This window comes from Pholis gunnellus (assembly GCF_910591455.1).
Source record: "Pholis gunnellus genome assembly, chromosome: 13".
Classification (NCBI taxonomy): domain Eukaryota; kingdom Metazoa; phylum Chordata; class Actinopteri; order Perciformes; family Pholidae; genus Pholis; species Pholis gunnellus.
In genome coordinates, this window is record NC_136540.1 from 8,728,883 (window position 1) to 8,752,004 (window position 23,122).

A 23,122-nucleotide genomic window follows, 5' to 3' on the forward strand; every position below is an offset into this window, starting at 1 on the left:
TTGCCAACCTGATGGTTTTATATTCTCATGGAGTTTATGAACTCTCTATAATCTGTGATTAGTGAGAAACTACAGGGAGTAAAGCACATCAGAACTATTATAAATATTCAAGGCCATGGTGTTACATAAAGAAAAGAAGGAACAGGAAACATATGGCGGAAACCTTCTCGCCTGCACCGCTGACAGCACTTCTACCTACGTCTTCCTGTTGTGCCAATTGTCAAATCAACAAGTTGAAATTGAGCTGTGCTAAGTAGACAGCTCTCCTCCCTCCATCTGTAAATGAGCCCACTGGAAGTGAGTAAACCTCCAGAGAGAAAGAACTGCCCACAAAGACATTTTCTGGAAATGACAGGATACAATTTTCCTCCACTCTCATTACGGCTGCTGACGCAAAACTGAGGCGTTGATTATCTTTGTCAGGATGGACACACATGAGCTGCACTTTACAGCCGCGGTCCAGCTCAGTTTTAACTGTCAGCATGTTGTCTGCAGACACATGGATGGATGTGTGAATGGACGACACAGTGAAGAGCAACATCTCACTATTTTTCTTTCTAACTGCGTGACCCACACTTTCTCTCCCTTTTCTCTCAGATAAGCAGCTGGACGGGTGTTTGGGTTGGAGCTGGGATTAACTGGCCTCTAACCTCGCTAGTAGCCCAGCAGTATATTGGAAACCCAATATACTGCTGGGGAACAGGGGAAATGTATGCATAAACATCCAGCGATGGTGGGAACACTTGCACACACTCACACACAAACATGAAAGCAAGGGTACACGTGATCTAAGCTGATGACTATAAAGAAGATGGATGGTGGGATGTGACTGACATGTTACTGCCACACCGCTTTGACCGCTGACATGTCACACACTAAGCTACAGACTGCATTTGACGGAATTAGTCGGTGAAGGGTGCATTTGATGACAGCAGCACAGCAAGTGGAGAATGAAGCAGCTTCTGGACATTTAGTTTTTCAGCAAACACAGCATACAACAAAGTGACATTGAAATTTATGTAAAGATGAGCACTAGCAGAATTGGTGCTCTCCAGAAAGTTGTTGTTGTTTTAACATTTAACTTTACTGAGACATGGTCATTTAAAAACTCTCCAAAACAAGAAAGCAAGAATCTAAGCAAGAGAAAAAAAGAAAAGAAAAAAAAAATGTGAAAGGGCCAATCCACTCCATTCAGTTACACTGGTGTAGGCATGGTATGATAATCCGACTCAACTGTGATTCAGTTATTGCTCAATCATTACTGTACTTTTTGAATTAATGAGAACATCCAAAAAATATGGCCCTTCTAGTCATTATAAAGGAAACACGCACATACAAGCAAAAACAGATGTGAACACAAACAGCAGCCGCTGCTTTGAAGTGTTGTTCCCATCTTGTCACCATAAAGTTTTTAAGAGCGCAAAGCTGATGCGTGCTTTTAATGACTTTCATTTACAGAATCATCTCAGTTTGTTTCGGCGTCATGGATACAAAAATAACACCAGCAGCGGGAAATTAAGGAAATGGAAGTGGTGAGTCTATAAGAGAAGAGCAAAAACTCTCCTGCTCATCATCACCTTTTTTATGGAGGGCTCAGGAGACGTTTTTGATATCCATAACCTCATTGTCAGGGCTGCTTCAATGGAAACAAATCAGTTCTTCCTAACATTAGTCTGATGAGTCATTTACAATGCATTCTGTGGAAGGCTGAGAGGAAATAAGGAGTGATAGATGTCAAAGAGTTCAGAGGAGACAAGTGGGGGTTAACGAATGATTTAGTTTGGTATTTGTTTGAAAAATTCACTCGAGGTTTAAAAATCATTAAACAGGACATTTATTCTTGCAAGAAGGAGACAGAGTTGATTCACATACAGAACATGCATCAAGGCTGCTCAGAGGTCTGTCTCTGAGTCTCTGATATTTATACTGCGGGTCACACACAAGTGCGCTGACAGAGTCATTTGCATATGTTCTGGACACTTACAGATAACACACTTTTGGACAATTCGTTCTGTTAAAGGGTCACATTATCCTAATCGGAAGACGTCATGGTTGCAATTCAACCTACGTATATACTGACGTGAACACAACAGATTTACTGTCTTCCCTGGATGCCCGGTCATAAGTAAACAAACAGATGAGATAAGCTTAGTTTTCCAATAAAAAAAGACAACTAAGACACTTAATGAAGAACACTTGCTGAGCGCATACGATTGCTTCATATGAGGACACAGACTTTATGGAACCAGTTGCTTAGATTACAGTGGCTAAACAAAAACATTATTTAAGTTTTTCCAACAGTATTAAAATAGGATGACAAACAATTTCAATGAATTAAACCACATCAGGTCAAGAACCAAAACTGACTTGAGCTGTGAGCCGTGATAACATTATATATCATATTATATATATAATAAATGTATCCTGAAGCGATTTTTGAAGCAAATGACAACCAATTGACAAAGAATGACGCTATAAAAGAAATACAAGTCCAGGCAAATCAGTTGTTCACCTTGGGGGAGGAAAATCAATCTTGTAGTTGTAGTCTGTTCTGGCAACAACAATATTTCAGCCTTCAAATCCCATAATTAAAAACGTGTTTTATAAATGGGTCTTAAAGGGTTCAGCATTGGTATGAAATGATGATGAATTGCAGCTAAACAGTCTTTGTCTTTGTCCTCACTACACATGGTAGACACTGTGTGAGCTGATTGCTGTGACTGTTGTTCTGTATATGACTCACCTTCGTTCTAATGCTTGGGCGGTACATCTCTTTGCGTGTTCCCTGCTCTTGCTGAGTCTTACGATGCTTTTACATCTATTGTGCCAGTAATTTATACTTTTATCTATTACTGTAAATGCTTATAAGGTGATGCTTCTAACTAAAATGGCACAATCACTGATTGTATCTCATCATGTGGGCAAACCTTAGACTTTGTGTCAACACATTGCAGCATTTCACACACATGAAAGCTGGAAACGGAGCCATGTGGGTTTTGATAGTGTATACATGTTTGTGTGTGTGTGTGTGTGTGTGTGTGTGTGTGTGAGTCAGAGAGAGAGAGAGAAACAGAGGTGGAGAGAAAGCCAGCAATCATTTCAGACAGGAATAGGCTGATGGGACAACATAGCATGAGGTCTTGGCCAAGGGAAACACACAGTGAGCCAGCAAGTGAACACACGTCCACTGTTTTCCAATGCAGTGACAAGTTTACTCCATTACCACTATATGTCCACTTTCCTACTGCAATTGTCTGAGCGGATTAACAAGACATTTGGGGCACACGCTTGTAGAACAACTGCCTTGAATTCAACAAATGGAAAGTGCTGTCATGTTGCTAAAATGGTACCGAGTGCAGGACAATTAGTCTCACGGAAGGTCCAGAAAACTCAGATATTCATTAGCACTTAAACTGCTTCAGGGTCAGATCTTTACGTGGAGGCTGTGGAGTTGCATATTCCATTTTGACTTTACATAGTAAAAGAAAAGCGATTTAGCTGAACAGCAGCCTGGCAGACATTGCAGATCGCCGTGCAGAACATGGGCCTTACATTTCTGCACAACTGTATCATGGCACAAATTGTTGAGTTGTGTTTTTCTAAAAGTCTTTCACAATTCAGTTCATACTGGCAAAAATGTTGTGAGGTCGGCCAAAACATACACACATACTAAAAGGCTCCATAGAGCTAAAGCAACTGATATTGGTTGGGCCTCCTGACTTCAGGCGTTCTGAGACTTATTTTAGTTTGTCGAAGTTTATGTTTTTGAACACTTGGCAGGAGAGAACTATTTACATTCTTTTGATTTAGTTGCCTATAGGTTGAAGAGTTGAAGCGTTTATTGAAATGGCCACTGAATTGTTAGCAGATGAAGGCTCGGTGAACTCTTTGATTAGGAAGGCTTCTGAGAATAAAATAAATCTAATTTGTTAAAAATGTATTAAATCTTTAGTGATTGTAGGCAAATTAACTCTCACACTTATTTTAGTTACACGAAAGTGATTACCTTACCCAAATTAGTATTGGTTGACTTCCACATTTGTATGAACTTTGTACTGTATGTGCCCTTTTCATGCGCCATCCTGAATGTGCCAGTTTTCATTGTTTGAGTAAAAAAAAGGTTCCACGGTAAATATGACTCACAGTTAACATCAACATTTAATATCCTGTTTCAGCATGTTGAATGAAGAAACTGCAACTCATTTTGTAACTTTGTCTCCCTCTTTTCTGCACCACAAAGTCATACGTGGTTTAGGAAAAATAGAATCTGCTAAAGTCAATGTAGAGCATTACATTCCTCGATTATTCACACAGTAACACCCAAATAACTTGACTATAGAGTGGGAAGTGAAGGTGTTTTTTACAAGACTTTATTCAACTCTAGTTCTATCAACTCGTGTGAATTTGTTCTTTTGTTTTTATAAAATGCGTTTAAAGTAAAATGCATTGGGATTGATATTAAAACAGTGATTGAGAGTATCACCACTGTCATAGCATCATTTTCAGTCACAGCAGGCTGCTGTTTTCAGCAAAATAGCCATCAAAACACACTGTACACTACCTACAGCCCACAGCAGCTAAAGAGCCACATATCTTACAGCTTAAAGTGAATATAGCATGACTACATGACTACATTAATATTATCATTAATGATAATGTTGCTGGATGTGCAAATAAGCAACTGTTTGCCAACCAGTCTGCCATATCAATTTACAGTACAAGCTATTATTGATATTGTCACGACACAGCTCAAAAGGCCGTAACATGAGGGAGACAAGACGAGTATAAAGTAATAAATAGACATTTATTTAAAGTACCACTAACTAAACTTAAACCAACAAACAAACAAACAGCCAGGTCCTCCACACAGGAGGCAGGGAGGAGAGGGGACCCAGCCAAAGAAGTGGGGCAGCCTTTATAGCGGGGACCAAACCAGGCTCAGGTGTCGCCCATCATTGGCCGATTAACATCCTGAAAGACAACCTGAGAGGAAACGGGACACAGACCGCTGGTGGAAGGGAAGGGTCGTCACAATATGTCAATATTGTGTTCACAACTTCACCACAGTGGCAGGTTTAAATTTGCACACATCAACTTTTGTTGTTGAAATTTTGCTGGATTTGTTTTGCACAAACCTCTGTACAATGACACAAGAACAATGGCTTCATTAGAACCCATTAAAGAAAATAAAACAAAATGTACATCTCATATAACAAGAACTAAAACTATAAAAAAAAAACAAAGAAGATTTGGTTAAAATACAGTTCCCAGAAAAGGAATGTATTCATGGCCAAACAAATGGTTTTTTTCTTTTTAATTTCCTTAGCAAACAAAATGTGCATGCATGGCAGTAGAGGCTGTGCTAAAAACGCATTGCTATACTTTCTCAATCCAAAGTCTAACATTTGTACATCACTGAGGCAACACAGAGGTAATTAGTGTTTGCGATTTGAAGGGAAAACTCTGGAGAATGATAAGCCTGGTTGGAACTTCAATGCCTGTCAAACATCCAGCTTGAGTTTCCTTCGTCTGTCAGCCACAGACATGTAGGTCAGGTGTCATTGTGAGACTGATCTATAGCTGCCTGCGGCTGCTGGAAGCATGGCCTTTCTTCCCACCCAAACTTCATAACTCCCTGCTCTGTGAAATCACTGCTTTGAACCGCAACTCATTAAAGTTATTGCTTTCATGTCTTGTCCAATAATACTGTTGACCTGCTGATTTACTGCTCTGATTGAGAATGTAAAGGAAGTTTAGGCAGCATTGTATTGAAATACAGTCACGGTGGTATACACATATATTATTATGGTATCTGGTTACCAAATATGACACATTTATTTAAAAAGGAAAAAAGCCAAATGTTACTCGAGTCGGTATTTGAGTCTAGATATTCTTTTTGAAATAAAGAGGATAATCCAACATTTAATCCCTCTATATGCCTTTGGTTTAGACTGTTTCATGTAAACGTTAACCTAATACCCTTAATCAATGTGAGACGAAATCTTGCTATAAATGAGAGTCAATGTCGGCAAAAGCACAGCTAATCATGGAACCACACGGTCAAAACCAGACTGAATCAAGTTTTCGTGAGCATAAATCAATTTAGTTTCATGGTTTGATAATATATTTGATGTCCCTGGCTGATAGCAATGTGGAAGCCAAATTGCCGGCATGTGTTTGGCATTGGTGTTGTTCTCTAACTCCTTTCATCCCAATAATGAATACTCCCTCAAAGAAAAGTGTCAAAATGATGGGATGACACTCATGCATGCAGGCATAACCCTTGGACACTTCCAGTTATTGATTGTCTGCTGTGGAAAGAGTACTTCATTATTTGGAAATTGAGTGATTTTACTGGTGTAAACAATGAATTACCTTATTCACTTGGGGGAAAGAAACTCAGGAACTGGAGAATGGAAAGAGCTTTCAGTGAGATCTCCTAGATTAAGATTGAATTTCAAGGGCAAATGAGCCGATTATAGCTTAACCTCTTATTCCAGTGATTCACATGTAGTTTGAATGACCTAATTATGTTGCTCTCTGCTTTTATTCAGGCATTGGCATCCTCCAGAGATGATGATAATAAAGACAATGTTGGTCAGCATGTAGCATGTAATCATGTTTGAGAAGGAAATGCTACACATTTACTCTTTAGTCAATTTACAGAATAAGGGTTTCCATTCAAACATAAATTCACATAGAATAAGTCAAAACAACATTAACATAGTTTATTAAGAATAAGCTCTCAATTAACAATGCTGAGGTATATTGATGACACAACAGCTGATCTGCGAATCCTTTTTGTACTCACTACACTTCCCAATAGCCTCTCATTTCTGTGATATGAGGTCTGTTTTTGTCATGTTTGCAAAAAACAAAGATTCTGTAGGGAAATCTTCCTCCATTGCTAAATGATCGAAGGTCAGTCTAGGGATGCACAGATCCAAATTGTTCTCTCCCAATAATGTTTCTGATCCCTGAACTCTAGGAATCGGAAAACTGATCTGACACCAGTGCTTTTTACACAACTTAAAAATGTGTCACTGACATTCATCAGCTTGTGATAATTAATGTTACTGATAGTGGAAACACTGAATTGTATAATGACAAGATATTTTATTTAACCTTATCATCCCATAATAATATAATCCCACTGAGATTTAAAATCCTCATGATGGCAGTAAAAATAAAAATGCCGATGGCGGACTAAAAAACTAACCAGCAAATTGCATCAATCAAAGAATTTTATATTCCATGTTAGGGAAAGTATTCAAGATGTGAATAGACTGAGGTGATGTGAACAAGATGACTGAGGAATGTCTTATGTATGTCTTTGTAAGTGATAGTGTCAAGAGGACGCAGCAGTCAGGGAATCTCAGTTGGCCTACTCTGCTCCGGTCTGGTTCTCAGGGGCTGACATGTTTTGCACCCATGTCTTGCATAACCTTGTAGAGTGCAATCCAGTGACAGTGAGTGACAGCAGGGATGCAAAAACCCTAATACACCCTGGAGGAACAAGAAAAAGAGACATCCAAAGCATTTTCTAATTTCAATTGAAACGCAGGATGTTTTGGCACTGTTTGTTGCATAAGTTTAGATTTTGTGGTGCTCCACTAATCCCCCCAAAGGACAGATTTGTCTTTTTTGGTTGCTCCCGACACAGAGATCAAGGTCAGATACAGATCAGTGCTGGAAAGCGCCACTTTCCTGACAGTTTGGCAACATGGAGGTCATTTGTCACAATGACTTGTAGGCTTCGCGAAGCCACAAGTCTGGTCAGCATAAATCCTTTAAAACAATGGAATAATGAATTCCTGCTGAGCTCAAGGCAGCACAGATTGATCAACTGGGAGCAAAATTCACAGTTGCGATAGGAATTTTTATTATGTGAAACACGACAAAGAAATTATAATTTGGCAAGAAAACCATTATTGACTTGAATACAGTGATGTGATTAATTTTCTCCAGAGCTCTGGTTTTGCAACTCCACAAGACTATGAGCTGAAGTCAGGGCTTTTACAATTAATAAACACAGTAAATCACTGCAGCTTCTTCCCCGATTGGCACTTAATTGTTTCTCACAATGGTTTATGTTGGTTTACAGTTTGAAAAAAAAGGCACACTGCAAAGTGCAGTCACTAAGACACCCCATGGTGCATGATGTTGCTGTTGTGGGGTGTCAAAATGAATTATAAGGAGTAATTATGATACTGCTGATAGTGCTGTTGATTGCCATCCAAATAATTAGACACAGCTTTGATTTGAAAAACACAAGCTACCACACACACACACACACACACACACACACACACACACACACACTTTTTTCACTTTGTCATTTGAACTCAATGATACCCCATTAACATTCCACCTCTTTCTCTCTGAGGTTTGCCAAACATGGATCTGCTCGGGTTTGTGTTTCAGAGGGGGCTGGCTCCGACATGAACGTAACCTGCAGGCGTCTGTGTGTGTTTAGTTTTATGACAGGGAACCTCTCTCTCTTTTTTAAAGTCACGCTTTGTGACAGAGGAGCAACAGAAAGCATCCTGACTGGAAACATTACAAACTGGCATGGAATGTGCACGGCTCAGGAGAGGAGGGCTCCACAGTGGGTGATTGCAATCAACCAAAACATCATTGGTAGCCATCTACCGGGCATCACTGATATTGGTGAGAAGATGTCCCTGCAAAAAGCCCAAAGGATACTAAAAGACAAAACCCAGCCCAGCAACAGCCTGTTCAACCTGCTGCTGTCTAGCAAGAGATACAGAAGTATCAGCTGCAGCAGCAGCAGACTTCCGAGCAGCTTCTTTCCTCAGGCTGTGAGACTCCTTGATTCATCCTCACCCTCCAAAATTTTATTTAGTTTGGGGGGTTTTTTTGTATGATTTTCTTGGACTACAAACTGCATTTTGTTGCACAACCCTGTTGTACAATGACAATAAATGAACCTTGTGACCTGTGGTTGACTTTGTACAGGGTGCTTATTCTATTACACATTGTAAGTTTCATAAGTTTCATAACAGCAATGGCATTTTGATTATAAAGGAAAAGCATAGGCATAGAAGGAGAAGAGAAAATCATAAAAATACAAGTTGTAAACTGATCAATTAAACAAAAATAGAAGAGTTGCTGTGTTAAGCGTGTGTGGATATGTGTCTCACATCTGTTTGCTTTGTGTGTGGCACACTACATCAAACAGGGAGAACAGGCTGTAGTAATGAGAAAGCTCTGTTTGCACAATAAATAAACCTTGGACCCCATATACACACTTTACCTCCGCTATCACGTAACCTCACTGGCTAAAAATGTCATCACTGTAGCCAAACACTGCCTGCAACAAAACCCAGTGTGACATGGATGGAGTATGATTTCTGGCATGTGCATATTTGCTCGTAAAGCTCATAAATGGGGTGTCATTTTCAGTGTTTGGTTGGTCAGTGCTAGTATGATGTCAGAGCTCACCGGGGACGGTATAAATGTTAGCGAGCATGAACGTACTGAATGAATTGTGGTTTATCAATATGTCATTTGGAAATGGGATGTCATCTAATGGTGTGTATCCATGCTGACATTCTTTTTCTTCTTAAGTTTCTTTCCACAAATAATTTCTTCATTATATTGGATAATCCCCAGACCTTGCTGTTGACAGTAGTTCCAATGAATACTGCCTATAATGACGTGCTGCCCTTTGTCCAAACCAAGACATGTTTCAATGCTGTGAGCACCGCAAAAGAATTCCATTAACCTCAGCTGTATTGGGTCGGCAACAGAAATTTCATCATCAGATAAGCAGATAAACTGAAATTGTCTACTTTGCTGGAGACCGACTGGGGTTAGTGAGACAATATTATATGCCTTTCTTTGTGGCTATAGTGAAACGACTCTTTTAACCCACATGTATACTCCCCCTACATGTTTGTAACAACATTGTTTTTAATGAATCACCTTGAGTCTGTATACAGTAATATTTTAAAACTGATTCAAAAGTTATTTGTGAGCACTGTTGAATCAGAGTCTTTGTGCATATTATACCTCACCATTTACACTAACAAATATGACCTTTCACTAAATCACTCGCAATGTCTTAAGCTAAACATGTGAGTAATTTGAAAGTCATCACTTCCCCTCAGAGGTAGGTTTGAAGTGGATATTCTTACCACAATAGGTTGTCTCAGCTTTGTATAACTGTGCTTTTAAACTGAATATTTAAATCAGTAAGGTGAGAGCTGAGAATATAACATCAGACCTGGCCACATGCTTTGGGTGTTCTCCAGATGTAAACTTATGGTTCCCCCTTCTGCTTCATCTTTCAAAATGAATGAGTAATGATGTTAACCGGGCCCAGCAGCTGAAGTCTGGTCTGGGCCAGTCTGTTCTGTCCTTGTGTGCTATGACCCGCTTGCCTTACATAACCATCGACAATTGTATCAAATGGGAGCCAATCTTAAAATGAATAACAGACTACATACAAACGAAGGCACGAGGAAGGTATCCAGCAATTGCCCAACAGATTCTCAAGAACGAAAAAAACAAACAAGAAAGTCTTCAAGGATATAAGCAGGGAGCCATCACAATGGAGTGTTTTTAATCAGATGTGATGCTTGGATGCTAGCCAATTTTAGAGGTTATTCACCAGAGTAGTGGTCCGCCCCACAAGCTACAATTGAAACCACAAGTTCTGTACCATGTGTTTTGCATATTGTTACGTCACTTGGAAGCTGGACCTTGTCTATGTGGCACGATGTGCAGTTTGACACTCGATTTCACATTGTCTGTTGAAGAAGGAAAGACATGTGAGAAACAAACGATACTGATCTAATTAAGAAGATTAATTGCATTTTTATCTAAATTAGTTACACAAGCTGCATTTAGGATTCATCAGCAAGCTCTGTCTGGATTGCATCAGGGTTGGGTGTTCTCAACCTGGGATGAAAAGTCACACTTTATAGTCAGTGAAAATTCGGTGAAATGAGGCGTCAAGGAGGCATCCTGATCAGATGCCCAAACCATCTCTGCTGGCTCCTTTCAGGAGCAGCGACTCTACTCCTAGCTCCTCACCCTATCTCTAAGGCTGAGCCCAGCTACTCCATGAAGGAAGCTCATCTTGAACAACGCCTGCATCACTGCTGATGCCAAACCGCCTGTTCATTTCAGCGCTCCATTTGACCATCACTCATGAACAAGATGTGTGCTAAAAGTTCCCGTTCACATCATCTGCAAATAGAAGAGATGTAATTCTGTGGTTCCCAAACTGGACACTCTCCTCCCCCCCCGACTATGCCTGGCCATGAAAATCACAAACAGGACAACTCTGACGGAGGCCACCACACACTGAAAACGTGTTTGACTTTGTGTTGAGCGTACGGACACAGATCTCGCTTTAGTTATACAAGGACCCAATTGCTCGTAGCAACTACCACGGTACTTTGCCTTCCCACAGTACCCCCACAGGACTCCCCGGGGGACACGGTAGTAAGCCTTCTCTAAGTCCACAAATCACAGACTGGATGGACAACCTTCCATAACCCCGCCAATGGCCCTGCAAGGTAAACAGCTTGTCCACTGTTCCACGGCCAGGATGGAATCCGCATTGCTCCTCCTGGATTTGAGGTTCAATCGGTCGGAGCCTCCTTACTGGCACCCTAGAATGAACTTGCCGTGGGAGGTAGATCAGTGTGATACCCCGATAATTGGAGCACACTCTCCGGTCCCCCTTTTTAAAAACAGAAACCACCACTTCGGTCTGTCACCTCCACGCGACACTAAAAAGGCATGTGAGCCAAGACTGCCCAAAAGTGTCCAGATCCTTCAGCATCTTAGGGTGAATCTCATTCACCATCTCTCTGCCACGAATATGGATGGGTCTTCCTCCGAGTCTTCAAACTCTACCTCCTCCACGGAGGACGTGTTGGTCGGGTTCAGGAGTTCCTTAAAATGCTCTTTCCACTACTCAAAAATGTTCCCAGTATTCCGCAACAGGAAAAAATAAGCTGTCACTGCTTCTAATAACACAGGGGTTTCCTGGTGATACAAATATGCCTGTCATCACAGCAGAGGTGTGTGTGTGTGTGTGTGTGTGTGTGTGTGTATGTATGCAGTGTGTTGAATAGTCGCCAGTTTTTGGATGTTGAGCGTGTGTGTCAGATGTTTCAAACTAACCTTCTGGAGACACCTAAAGTGCTGTCAATCTGTCGCTTTTATTGCAGCCCCAACACTGATGAGCGGGGATTAATTGGAAATTCCTTTCCTTTAAATCAATCAACAAAGCTGTCAAGTAGATGGGATGGTGGAAAAACAGAGAAGGAGGATGAGTCTCAAAAGACAGAACAAGGGGAGGGTTGTGCATTAGAGTTTGTGTGCATCTGTTCAATGACATCACTGGCAAGCCTGTTCGAATGTCGATGTCTGATTATTCTGCCTGCCGACAGGATCAAATTTCAGAAACATCAGATCAGAGGGATGTCATGCAAATGTTTCTGTCTGTTGACTTCTATTCAGACTGACTAACCACATAAACTGGCCTTAGTAATTTGATAGATGACTAGAAACCTCAATGAATTCACACAATAATGAAGCCCAGTGCATTAGAACAATGGGTCTGTTTTCTGTCTGACTCTCATTAATTTATTTGTGTTGTCAAAGACAAATGATAAATATCCACAAGTTGTTGAACGAAACAGCCAGAGGTTAACACAGGCTCAGAGAGCTTCTAGACTTGGTGTATGAGGATGAGAACTTTCACTTAGAGACCAGTGATTTGTTTTCAGCAAAATGACAGTTTGCTGCGAGGATAGGAACAACTCTGCTCCTTTTATAAGTAATGTTGATGACAGTTGTTTCAAGTTGAGTAAGAATACTTGAACTTGCTGTGGAGAAGATAAGGTGGCACTTCCTCAGTCTGGTCTGTGTCAAGGAAGAAGTCCAACTGGTCAATCCCAGCCCGTAAAACAGCGCTTCCGCTCTGGAAACAGATATTTAGCTCCATCCTTTGTCTGTAAGAATGAGAGTCTAAGCTGAACCTCAATGTCATAATTATTGTAAGTGATGGTCTTACACTACAGTATGTGTGCATATTTATGTGTGTGTGTGTTTGAATGTGAACTGGTTTACAGGAACGTCAATATTTAATATTTATTGTGGGTCACTTATGTAACAAGCTTTGTCTCCTGAGCTGTGTGTGTTGTGGGCCAAACAAACTCTGGGCCAAAAAAAAGCCGGCTGTATGAGATGCAACATGAACTTCGTTGACCATGAGGGAATGGAAGTAGACTTTTGGAATTGACCTTTCTTTGCTTTTCCTGAATGATGGTCACACATTGGACCATGTGTGGTTGAAGTAAACACTGGCATGAATGAATGCACCACTGCTTGCACACACACAGAGGAAAGGCAGGGAGGTGTGTAATACTTTATACAAGCTTTTTTTCTAACTGTTCTTTTTCTATTAAAACAAAGATCTTATCATGATATTGCAAAATCTTTTTTTCTTTTTCTACAATCGCAATGAACTTCCTTGACTTGTCATGCTGTTTTTAAAGCCAACACATGTGCTGATAAGACCAGGATAACATAAGCGAGATAATGTAGTCTCCGGGTTTGATTGATTGAGAAGTTGTGTGAATCCTGTATACAGTATATGGAGTAAATACAAACAAACATGTAAAAGAAGAATAAAAAAACTCCATTGGTTTCTGTTTCTGTAGTGTGGGAGGTTGTGTGGACTGTCTGGTAAATCATTTGAGAACGAATACATTGATATCTCTTTGTACATTTTATGTGTTATACTTCTCTTAGGAAGGAGTTGAGACTCCTTTTGAGTGGGAGACAGTTATTCGGCTGTAGTTTGGGGCTGGAAAGTTAAAAGGCATTGGACTGGAGTCCAGGTTATGATACTATACGGAAGACACTGGGTCTGGGAGGAATAGGTCTGAGTCTGGGCCCTGGGGGTGTAATTACAGCTTAAAGTGATCCTGAGTGGGATTTAAAGGTGGGCGAGTACAGAGCATAACGGTAGTGTAGTATATGTTTCTCAGACTGGCTCTGTGTTAAACTACTCAGCATCTGTCTACTATTTGGAGAGAGTCTTTGCTGGAACCTTATTATTACAAAATGTCTACATGCAAGCAGTACTGGGAGGATATGCTTTAAGCTAAATGCTAACATCAGCATGCAAACATGACAACAATGCCAATGCTAAGAGGCTAGTATTATCAGCAGGTATAATGTTTATATCATGTTCACCATCTTAGTATATCATGTTAACATGCTAACATTTGCTAAACAAAGGAAAGCTGAGGCTGATGGGAATGTCATTCGTTTTTCAAGTATTTGGTAATAAACCAAAGTATTCATTGTAATTTTGACCTGGTAGTGGTGCTAGATGAAAAGTCAGGGATTAACAAAGGGAATGTAATTCATCATGACGAGCGCTTGACTGTGCGTAGCAAATATTTTGCCACAATCTCATAGTGTGAAATGTTTCACTCAAAACCACAGATATCAACCTCATGGGGGCTTCTTTAAATGTACTTTAGTCATCCTAACTCTCCAGCTGTTCCAAGTCTCTCAGTCATTACTTACTCGAATTGACATATGTTGATAATCAATTAGTTTATTTAGATTTTTAAAACACCACAGTTTAAGACAGCCCATGCTGTGCAGCCTAGTGTGGTGGCGGTTTTGGTCTGTGTGTGGTGGTGGTGTCATGAGTTGATTTCTCCACTGCTTACATCACGCTATGACCTTAACCTTTACACTGTTTATGGATATTTACAAAAGACTCTCCAGTGTAAACATTAAGCCTTAGGAAGTTACAGAGATCTTTGAACTAGGTGTGACTGAACTATTCAATGCTCTGCACGAGGTCCTCATGCCTAAACACACAGGCCTGTTTCATGCAAAACACATTTCACCATGACTTTGGATTTTGTAAACTGACCTGATCCTCTGGTGCCTTCTTTCTCCCACACTTGATTTTTAGCCGGTTAATGGGTTATACAGATTCCCATGTAACAAAGTCTTATCGGGTGCAAGTATTGTTTGGACTGTGTCCTAAATGGTTGTTTGTGGAGTTATACATGTCTCTCTCTCTGTATGTTTTATACAGTAAACCTTCTTTCTTTAGACTGTAAGCACAGGAAATGGATATCAGTTATCCCTCTGCTCCTTTTTTTTATAAGAGTTCATGCCCTCTCACATACTCTGGGTTGAAGTCTGAACCGTCCAGAGTTTGTTATGTCATAGGAAACACATTCAAAGAGGTTATGCAGCACATTCAAATCCCATAAATAGACTATATTTATATTATATAAATAGACAATATTGGCATATGGTATAAGGGTAAGGAAAGATTCAAAAGAATCCTCAAGCAGTGGGGAAAGAAAACAAAACTGAATTCACAGCAATCAGTTGTGCAACAATCCACGTGGCTTACTGGTGTGTGCAATGCATAATGCAAAGTTAAGGGTTTGATCTTGTCTGACAGCTGGAGCGCTGCAGAGTTTCAAATTTGGCCTTTGGTATTTTCTAACAGTTAAGTGATTAAAGTGTTTCAATAAAGTGGAATTTAATCAGTAAGAGAACAAGTTATTCCCACGTGGAGTGATTCACGGCAGACATGCCCTTTCCCCTTCCTGTGTTACTCATTGTTAGCCAGCAAGTGTTGGCTACAGAGGTCAATGTTGTCTGTGAAGTGTATGGTACAAAGTAACACCTGCACAGATTACTTTTCTTTGAGTGGGCTTGTGAGGGCTGTTTGTCTGATCATTTTTCAAGTTTTTGGTACCTTACAATAAGCTTGTTGTTTTCTAAAAGTGAACGTTTGACTCGGAGACATTCTTTTTTTGCATACGAATGAGGGGTGAACGGACTGCTGCAAATAAAGATGTTAATCATCCATTCCACATTTACTATTTTATGCCGTTATCTTGTTACATATTTAAATAAGTGATGTATTTCTGTCTGCAAAGTAGGGCAAACACGGGATCTATGAAAACCAATATTTGTGATTACATACTGTTAAAATGCAAAACGAGGTCCATCCATCCACCATAAGTTTTAAAGATAAATGACTGTTTTATAGACTGTGGTAACTAATATGAACACTATTCTTTTATTGTTGCCATTAACACTCAAGGAAGAGATCCCCATCTTGTTTCCCCATTAGAAAGTTAACGACCCAAAGAACTACTGTCCAACTAGCTTCTTAGAAAAATAAAGAACCTGCTGGGTTACAAGAATCAGATATTGGAAATGAATGCATAAGAAATCCCTAATCAATCATCCCAATCATCATCACTATGTGTGTCACATGCACGTGTGCATTTAAAGCCCTCTCCAGAGAGCTGTCAGTTCTACATTGACGTTCTCCACGTCCAGAATGGAAGACAGATAGATCGTTACGGGTGGAAAAATAATCACCGTGTTCACACGTGCGTGCAACTTTGCATTTGTAAGCACACATGCAGAGGCCGGCAAGGGGTTGCTCGCTGACTCTTGTCGTAAAGATGGTGAAATAGAATGAAATCATAAACCTTGAGGTGTTTTTGATCTTTCCCAGATGATTGAACTGACATTGTGCAGAAAATAAAGTAACGGCTAATTGTTAATAGCTGCTAAACTTGACCTGGACCTTGTTGAGAATGGAGTGGATGTTATGCATTTGTAGATAATGCAAACTGCTTGAACATTCAGGTTTTTATCTTTTGATTTTTTTATATTTTCTGTGGATTTCTGCAACTGAAATACTTTTTAGACTCGTCAAATATACTGTACGTCTGAGGCAGTCTTCAGCGATACAAAAGCAACACAGTTATTGTTTTTAATAGTAACTTGATAGACTGTAGATGAGGCAGCAGGCTCCATTACTGTGTAGGGTCTTTATAAAAACAGTCCACAAGGTCACCCTGTCTACAGTTGTTTATATGAATGACGCTATGGTGAATTGCACCATGGGTGTGACAAGTTTGTTTTGACCCATCTTCAATAAATCTAGTTTTCATTTTTAATTTTGCAATTATTCAAGCATAACATGAAACAAATCATCAATCAAAAGATGCAATTGGTGCAAGTCTATTCATAGTGAATGTTGCATATCACAAGCATAGGTATGATCTTCGACAGAATACATTTGTGATTGCTATTTGACTTGAAATGGCAAAAAAGTATTGCATATTAAGGAGCAAACGTTTTTGCTGCACATCTCATTGTAAAACTGTTTAATTATTTCCATTTTCTACATTTTTTGTTTTTGTATACAGTGACAGGTGTCATTAAATCCCTGTGGTGAGCCTGGATGATGCTATGTTGTTTCATGATAAAACAGGCTTGTGTTATCTATAAAGGTGTAATTGAAATAAGTACCAAAAAAGCAGAGGACAAATTTAAAGGCAATTGTAAGGTGGAGCCTGTAATCAGCTTTATATTTTGAATCTGTCCTTTAATTCAAGATGTGTATAGGAAGCAAGAAAAATTAAAGGTCAGTTTGCTTGTGTGTATTTGTATGGGTGCATATGACGAACAAACTAAGTCCTCCACATGTAACTAAACCAAGGTTAGTCTCTGCTCCTGAAGAGAGGTTTTACTTTTTTCCTGAGACGCTATCCATCACTGAAACACTTTTGCAGTACTCTACGTTTCTTCCTTGAGCAGGTTGGCACATGAAAGAGAAAGTTCATCTGGGTGTATCTTGCAGTTGTATTTGTTTTTTAAGGCTTTCATCTGTCAGCTGCAGGATCCTGCCATAACGCACTGAGATCATCATCATCATTTCCACCCCCAAGGAAACAGCTCTATTTTAAACAAACACACACACACACAGAAGATGTCACCATAATGGGAGAGTGATTTGGCAAGTGTATACCTGCTCTCCCTCACTCTGAAAATGGAAAAAAGCAAACAGGGGAATGTGTGTCTGTTGAACAGAGGTGACGTTGAACGAGGATGAAGTGTTCATATTGAGCACTTTAAAGGGCCACTTTGTGGTTTTCCAATGGAGTTCCCTAAAATATATTTCCCCACTCATGATAACAGTCCATCCAGTGACGATTCATTTTTTTTAACATATTTACTTTGGTTTGTGGTCTTCAAAAGACAAAACCGATATTCAACCTAATTTTCTTCTGTTGTTCTTCAACATTTACGCCAGGATGAAGTGACTGAGGGGGCTTGTTAAAAATTACAAGGGGGCATTTTTTTATCATGAAAAGAAATCAATTGATTTAACCATGCAATAGCCTCATACGGCTAAACAACAACAACAACAGTATGCTACTTTTAATATATGCAAAGACTACACTTATTAATCAGAGTATCCACATATGAATGTAAAATTAGCAGAACGCTAAATGTTAGAAACTGCTCGAATATTTATTAACTTATGAATGATTCTCTGTCAAAATTAACAGGGGGAGGCATGTCGAAACAGCTATTTTAGTTTCTCTCTCTTTCTCTCTCTTTACAACCATGAATCAATATTGATCTCAAGGTACTGATATGAGAGCGCATGCCTGGGATCAACTGAATTCAGTTCTAAGACCTGTAACCTACATTCAACTGCCAGCCGTATTTGACACAAATTGTACGGAGCAAACCTCCAAGTTAAAAACTTGCAGAAAATAACTGCATGACTAACTGCTAAAAGCGTAATAGCTCATACATGAATCCAGGAAACCAATTTGTGTTTCTCCAGGTACTTATTTACATTTAAGATGATATGCATGGAACTCATGTAGATTAACATTACACAACCCACTCTCCTGATGCAAGCTCTCATGAAGGAGAAAAACACATCCACAAAACCAGACCACTACCACTACCAGCAGTTCAACAACATTACTAAAAGAAGTAATGAAACTATGATGACATGACGAAGAAGAAACCACCACTTTGTATGTTATCTGCAGAACATTCGTGGTCATTGCTTCACGTGGACACATGCCATATTCCAGTAAGTAACTCATTCACCTATGAGGATCGATCATCTCTGAGACTGGAGTTTGACCTCAAATATATAAGGAACCATTGGATGAACTGTCAGTCTGCAGGCAAGTAGCATTACTGATCCCACTCTTGAACATGGGTAAGTGCATTTCAGGAACATTATCAAGTTGTAGTTCGTATCATATACTTAAAAAAACAAAAACACCTGTAAATTCTCATTTGCTACACCAGAAGAAACTGTATCTTTTTACATACCTGACGAAAATCCATATTGTTTAGCACAATTCTTCGCTTGTTGAAACTGAAGAGGTTTCTCATGTTCATCTCTTTCTTACATTTTAGGAACCATGCCATTGCATTGTGTGTGTGGAATATTTGTATTCCTCAGTGTATGTCTGATTTCCTTCACACCACCTTGCGATGGAGGAAACATCCTGGTGTTCCCTGTGGACGGCAGCCACTGGATCAATATGAAGATCCTGCTGGAAGAACTTCATGCCAGAGGACACAACATCACTGTGATGAGGGCATCCAGCAGCTGGTACATCCCAGAAAAGTCTCCTCTCTACACATCCATTACCATGGAAATGAATGAAGGTTTTGAGGACTTTTTTGACGTGTACCTAAAGGAGAATATGAGGGTATGTCATTATGGCTTATGTATTTGGCCCCACGTGGGTCATCTAGTCATTCAAATATTAAGATTCTCGCTTTTTCACCACTTTAAAAATAAACATTTTTCAGGCGCAGAGAGAAGGGGCTTCAGCACTTACTTTCTTCAAACTCACCAAGGACTTCCTCTCTATGATCTCTATTGTTCATTCAATGTGGACTGATACCCTCACTCAAATCTTTGACAATGAACATATGGTCAAAAGCTTAATGGATGCCCAATATGATCTTGTTCTCACTGACCCAGCTATAGCACCAGGGATCATACTAGCCAAGTATCTCAAACTGCCCATGGTGCTCAATGTTCGCTGGATCCCCAGTGGAGAGGGCCACTTTGCGATAGCCCCCTCACCACTCTCTTATATCCCAGTGCCAGGATCAGGCTTAACGGACAAAATGAATTTCATCCAGAGGGTCAAGAACATATTTTTCCATGGCATTGTAGTGTTCCAGCAGAAATTCCTGGTGGGGCCGAGCTATGACGCCATCTGTGATAAATACATAGAGGGTGGATGTGACGTCATCTCGCTTCTTCAGGAAGCAGACATTTGGCTGTTCAGGTCAGATTTTGTGTTTGAATTCCCTCGGCCCACAATGCCAAATGTCATCTACATCGGAGGGTTCCAGTGCAAACCAGCTCAACCTCTGCCAGCAGACCTGGAGGAGTTTGTTCAGAGTGCTGGGGAGCACGGAGTCATCGTCATGACTCTGGGAACATTGGTGAACGCTTTGCCCAAAGAGGTTGCTGATGAAATCGCCAGTGTCTTTGCCAAAATGCCTCAGAAGGTAACACATGCTCATTAATTGACTTTTGCAATAGCATGGCATGTTAAAAAAACTGAAATTTAAAATTGCTACTTGTTTGATCTAGAGAGTCTTACAGATATTTAGGCAGCAATAAATCCATCATTAAATCCATTACATTAAAAGCAATATTCATCATGAAACAGACAGAGGCATTCATAAAAAACCTTTCCGCATGGAATTTGTCAAAAAAGGAAGTTATAGCCCCTGACAGATGTATAAATATAAAATAAATATATAATAAATGTAATAGACTTTGTAAATAAAGAACACAGGGTGCAGATATGTAAACATCATCATATTGCATATCTGCTGGTGTACAGGTATACAGTAAATTCTTAATGATTTCATTTTCTATTTAGGTGATATGGAGGCATAAAGGGGAGCGTCCCTCTACTTTGGGCAACAACACCCTGATAGTGGACTGGATGCCACAGAAGGACCTCCTGGGACACCCACAGACCAAAGTGTTTGTAGCTCATGGAGGAACCAACGGAGTCCAAGAAGCCATTTACTACGGGGTCCCTGTCCTCGGTATACCCTTGTTCTTCGACCAGTATGACAACCTTCTACGCCTGCAGGAGCGAGGGGCCGGAAAGATCATTCAGCTAGCTGATGTTAACGGCCACAGTTTTGAGGAAGGTATTCACGAAGTGCTCCATCATGACAGCTACAGACAGAACATGCAAAGATTGTCAAGTTTGCACAGAGATCAGCCGATGTCACCCATGGATCAGGCCATCTTCTGGGTGGAATATGTGATGCGCCACAAAGGGGCTCCTCATCTGCGAACAGAGGCCTATAAGATGCCCTGGTACTCATACTATTGTTTAGATGTACTGCTACTATTGCTGACTGCAGTGACAGTACTGCTGCTCTCTACTTTGGCTATTTTCAGGTTCCTGTGCTGCAGAGCTAGGACGACCAAAACCAAACAACACTGATTAAAACCCCTTGAACCCTAGGCCTATTTTGAGACCTCTGCTCGAAAATGTCATACCCAAACTCTAGAGCAGGGGTGGCCAACCAGTCAGAGACCAAGAGCCACATTCTTTACTGTGTTACTGCAAAGAGCCACATCATACACATGAGCACACATGAACATCACCCTATCCCTTCCTCACATACACACACACCTTTGCTCAGCCAGATTTATTGTAAAGGTCACACACCAACATGATAATGACAGAATTTGACTCCTAAGACCACAGGCCAGTCATTTTCAACAATGAACATTGTGTGCACTGTCTCACACAGACAAACTCTCAGTTCAACCAAGTCCACAAACAAAAATATAATAATTTACAATAGTGTTTTTCTTTTACTATGCATGTTACTTAGTGGGACTTCTAGCATTCCTTGCCTTGAACAATCCTCTTCAAATCTGGCTTGTATTCCGTTGTTGCCACTCGAAGCAATTCTTTCACATGGGTGTCAGTCAGAACAGATCGATGCTTTGATTTCACGTGTTTCAGGGTAGAAAACAGACTCGCAGACGTATGTTGACCCAAACATTGACAGCATCTTAACGCAGCCCGTTTGACATTGGGGTATTTTTTCATTGGCACACTTTTCCAGAACTCAATGGTCCCGTCCCTTAAAGCAGGTTTGAGTTGTTCCTCCTCACAAAGATCGATCATCTCCAACTCAGCCGCAGCCTCATCTGTGACTAGCGGGGCTTTCAAACAGTCCGTCTCGGCGTTAAATGGGTCGACGAGTAACGTAATCTGTGGCTGCACATGCGCGTTTGACGAAAATACCGTATTTAACTCAAGCGAAGCGAACACGCACATTAAAAACACACAAATACAAACTTCGATATGAACGTAAGAGCCGCATGAAACCGGGCAAAGAGCCGCATGCGGCTCGGGAGCCGCGGGTTGGCCACCCCTGCTCTAGAGAGTGTAAATCTCTAACTACAAGGTCTATTTGAATATTTTAAATGGCAAAATAACACAAATAAATTTGAGCTTTGTTAATATGTGTACATATCATTGTATATGTTACTGGTAAATGCTGAAACGAATGTTACACACAGCTCAAATTGAAAATGTTCAGGTTCGCCTTTTTGTTTTGTGCCTAAAAAGCACTTTTATTGATTTTAAATGATGCACAGGCAGGCCTAAACTCTCCCAAATCATATCACAACATGTCAGCAGTCCTTTGAAAAAAGAAATTGGCTTTGATAAAGTGAAGTATGCCTGAGAAATCAAGGTCAGCTGAGGTCAGCCAACGTCAATTCTGATTTTGGAAGTAGCACAAATAGCTGTTTTATTGGACTTTTATATACTTTATAACTTTATATTTCACTTCTTTTATCACTAATAGTGTTCAGTCTATCTAATACAGCAGTTTGGCATCATTTTGAGAGCTTTGGCTATATAAAAACCTGTAAAATATGGCTCATTTTCGTCAGAATATGAGTTTTACGTGATATATTTGAACCTCACACAGCCTGCGATCGGCCGATTTGCGCAATTCCTACAGATTTGAACCCGGCAGAGTCTGGGCAGTGTAGTAATTTGTTCTTTGAGTTGTTTGACCGCATTTTAAGTCAATAAAATAATCAAAAACCGTGATCCGCCCCCATGGCTCAAACCCATTGGCCCAGACTGAAATAGGTCAAATTCCTACCCTACGTTAGATTGAACCCAAAATGTCTTCAGGAAACAGTTCAGAGCCGTCACAGGATGTTGATAGAACA

At 40.2% G+C, this 23,122-nt stretch overlaps 1 protein-coding gene across 1 annotated transcript; it reads left to right on the forward strand.

The window, feature by feature from the left end:
- Window positions 1–19,289: 19,289 nt before the first annotated feature.
- LOC306705053 (UDP-glucuronosyltransferase 2C1-like) lies at window positions 19,290–21,362 on the forward strand (the record flags this gene model as incomplete). The annotated part of the gene is made up of 3 exons (XM_079171711.1): window positions 19,290–19,583; window positions 19,687–20,400; window positions 20,781–21,362. The coding sequence occupies 3 exons, from the start codon at window positions 19,290–19,292 to the stop codon at window positions 21,360–21,362; spliced, it is 1,590 nt and encodes a 529-aa protein (XP_079027837.1).
- Window positions 21,363–23,122: the final 1,760 nt, after the last annotated feature.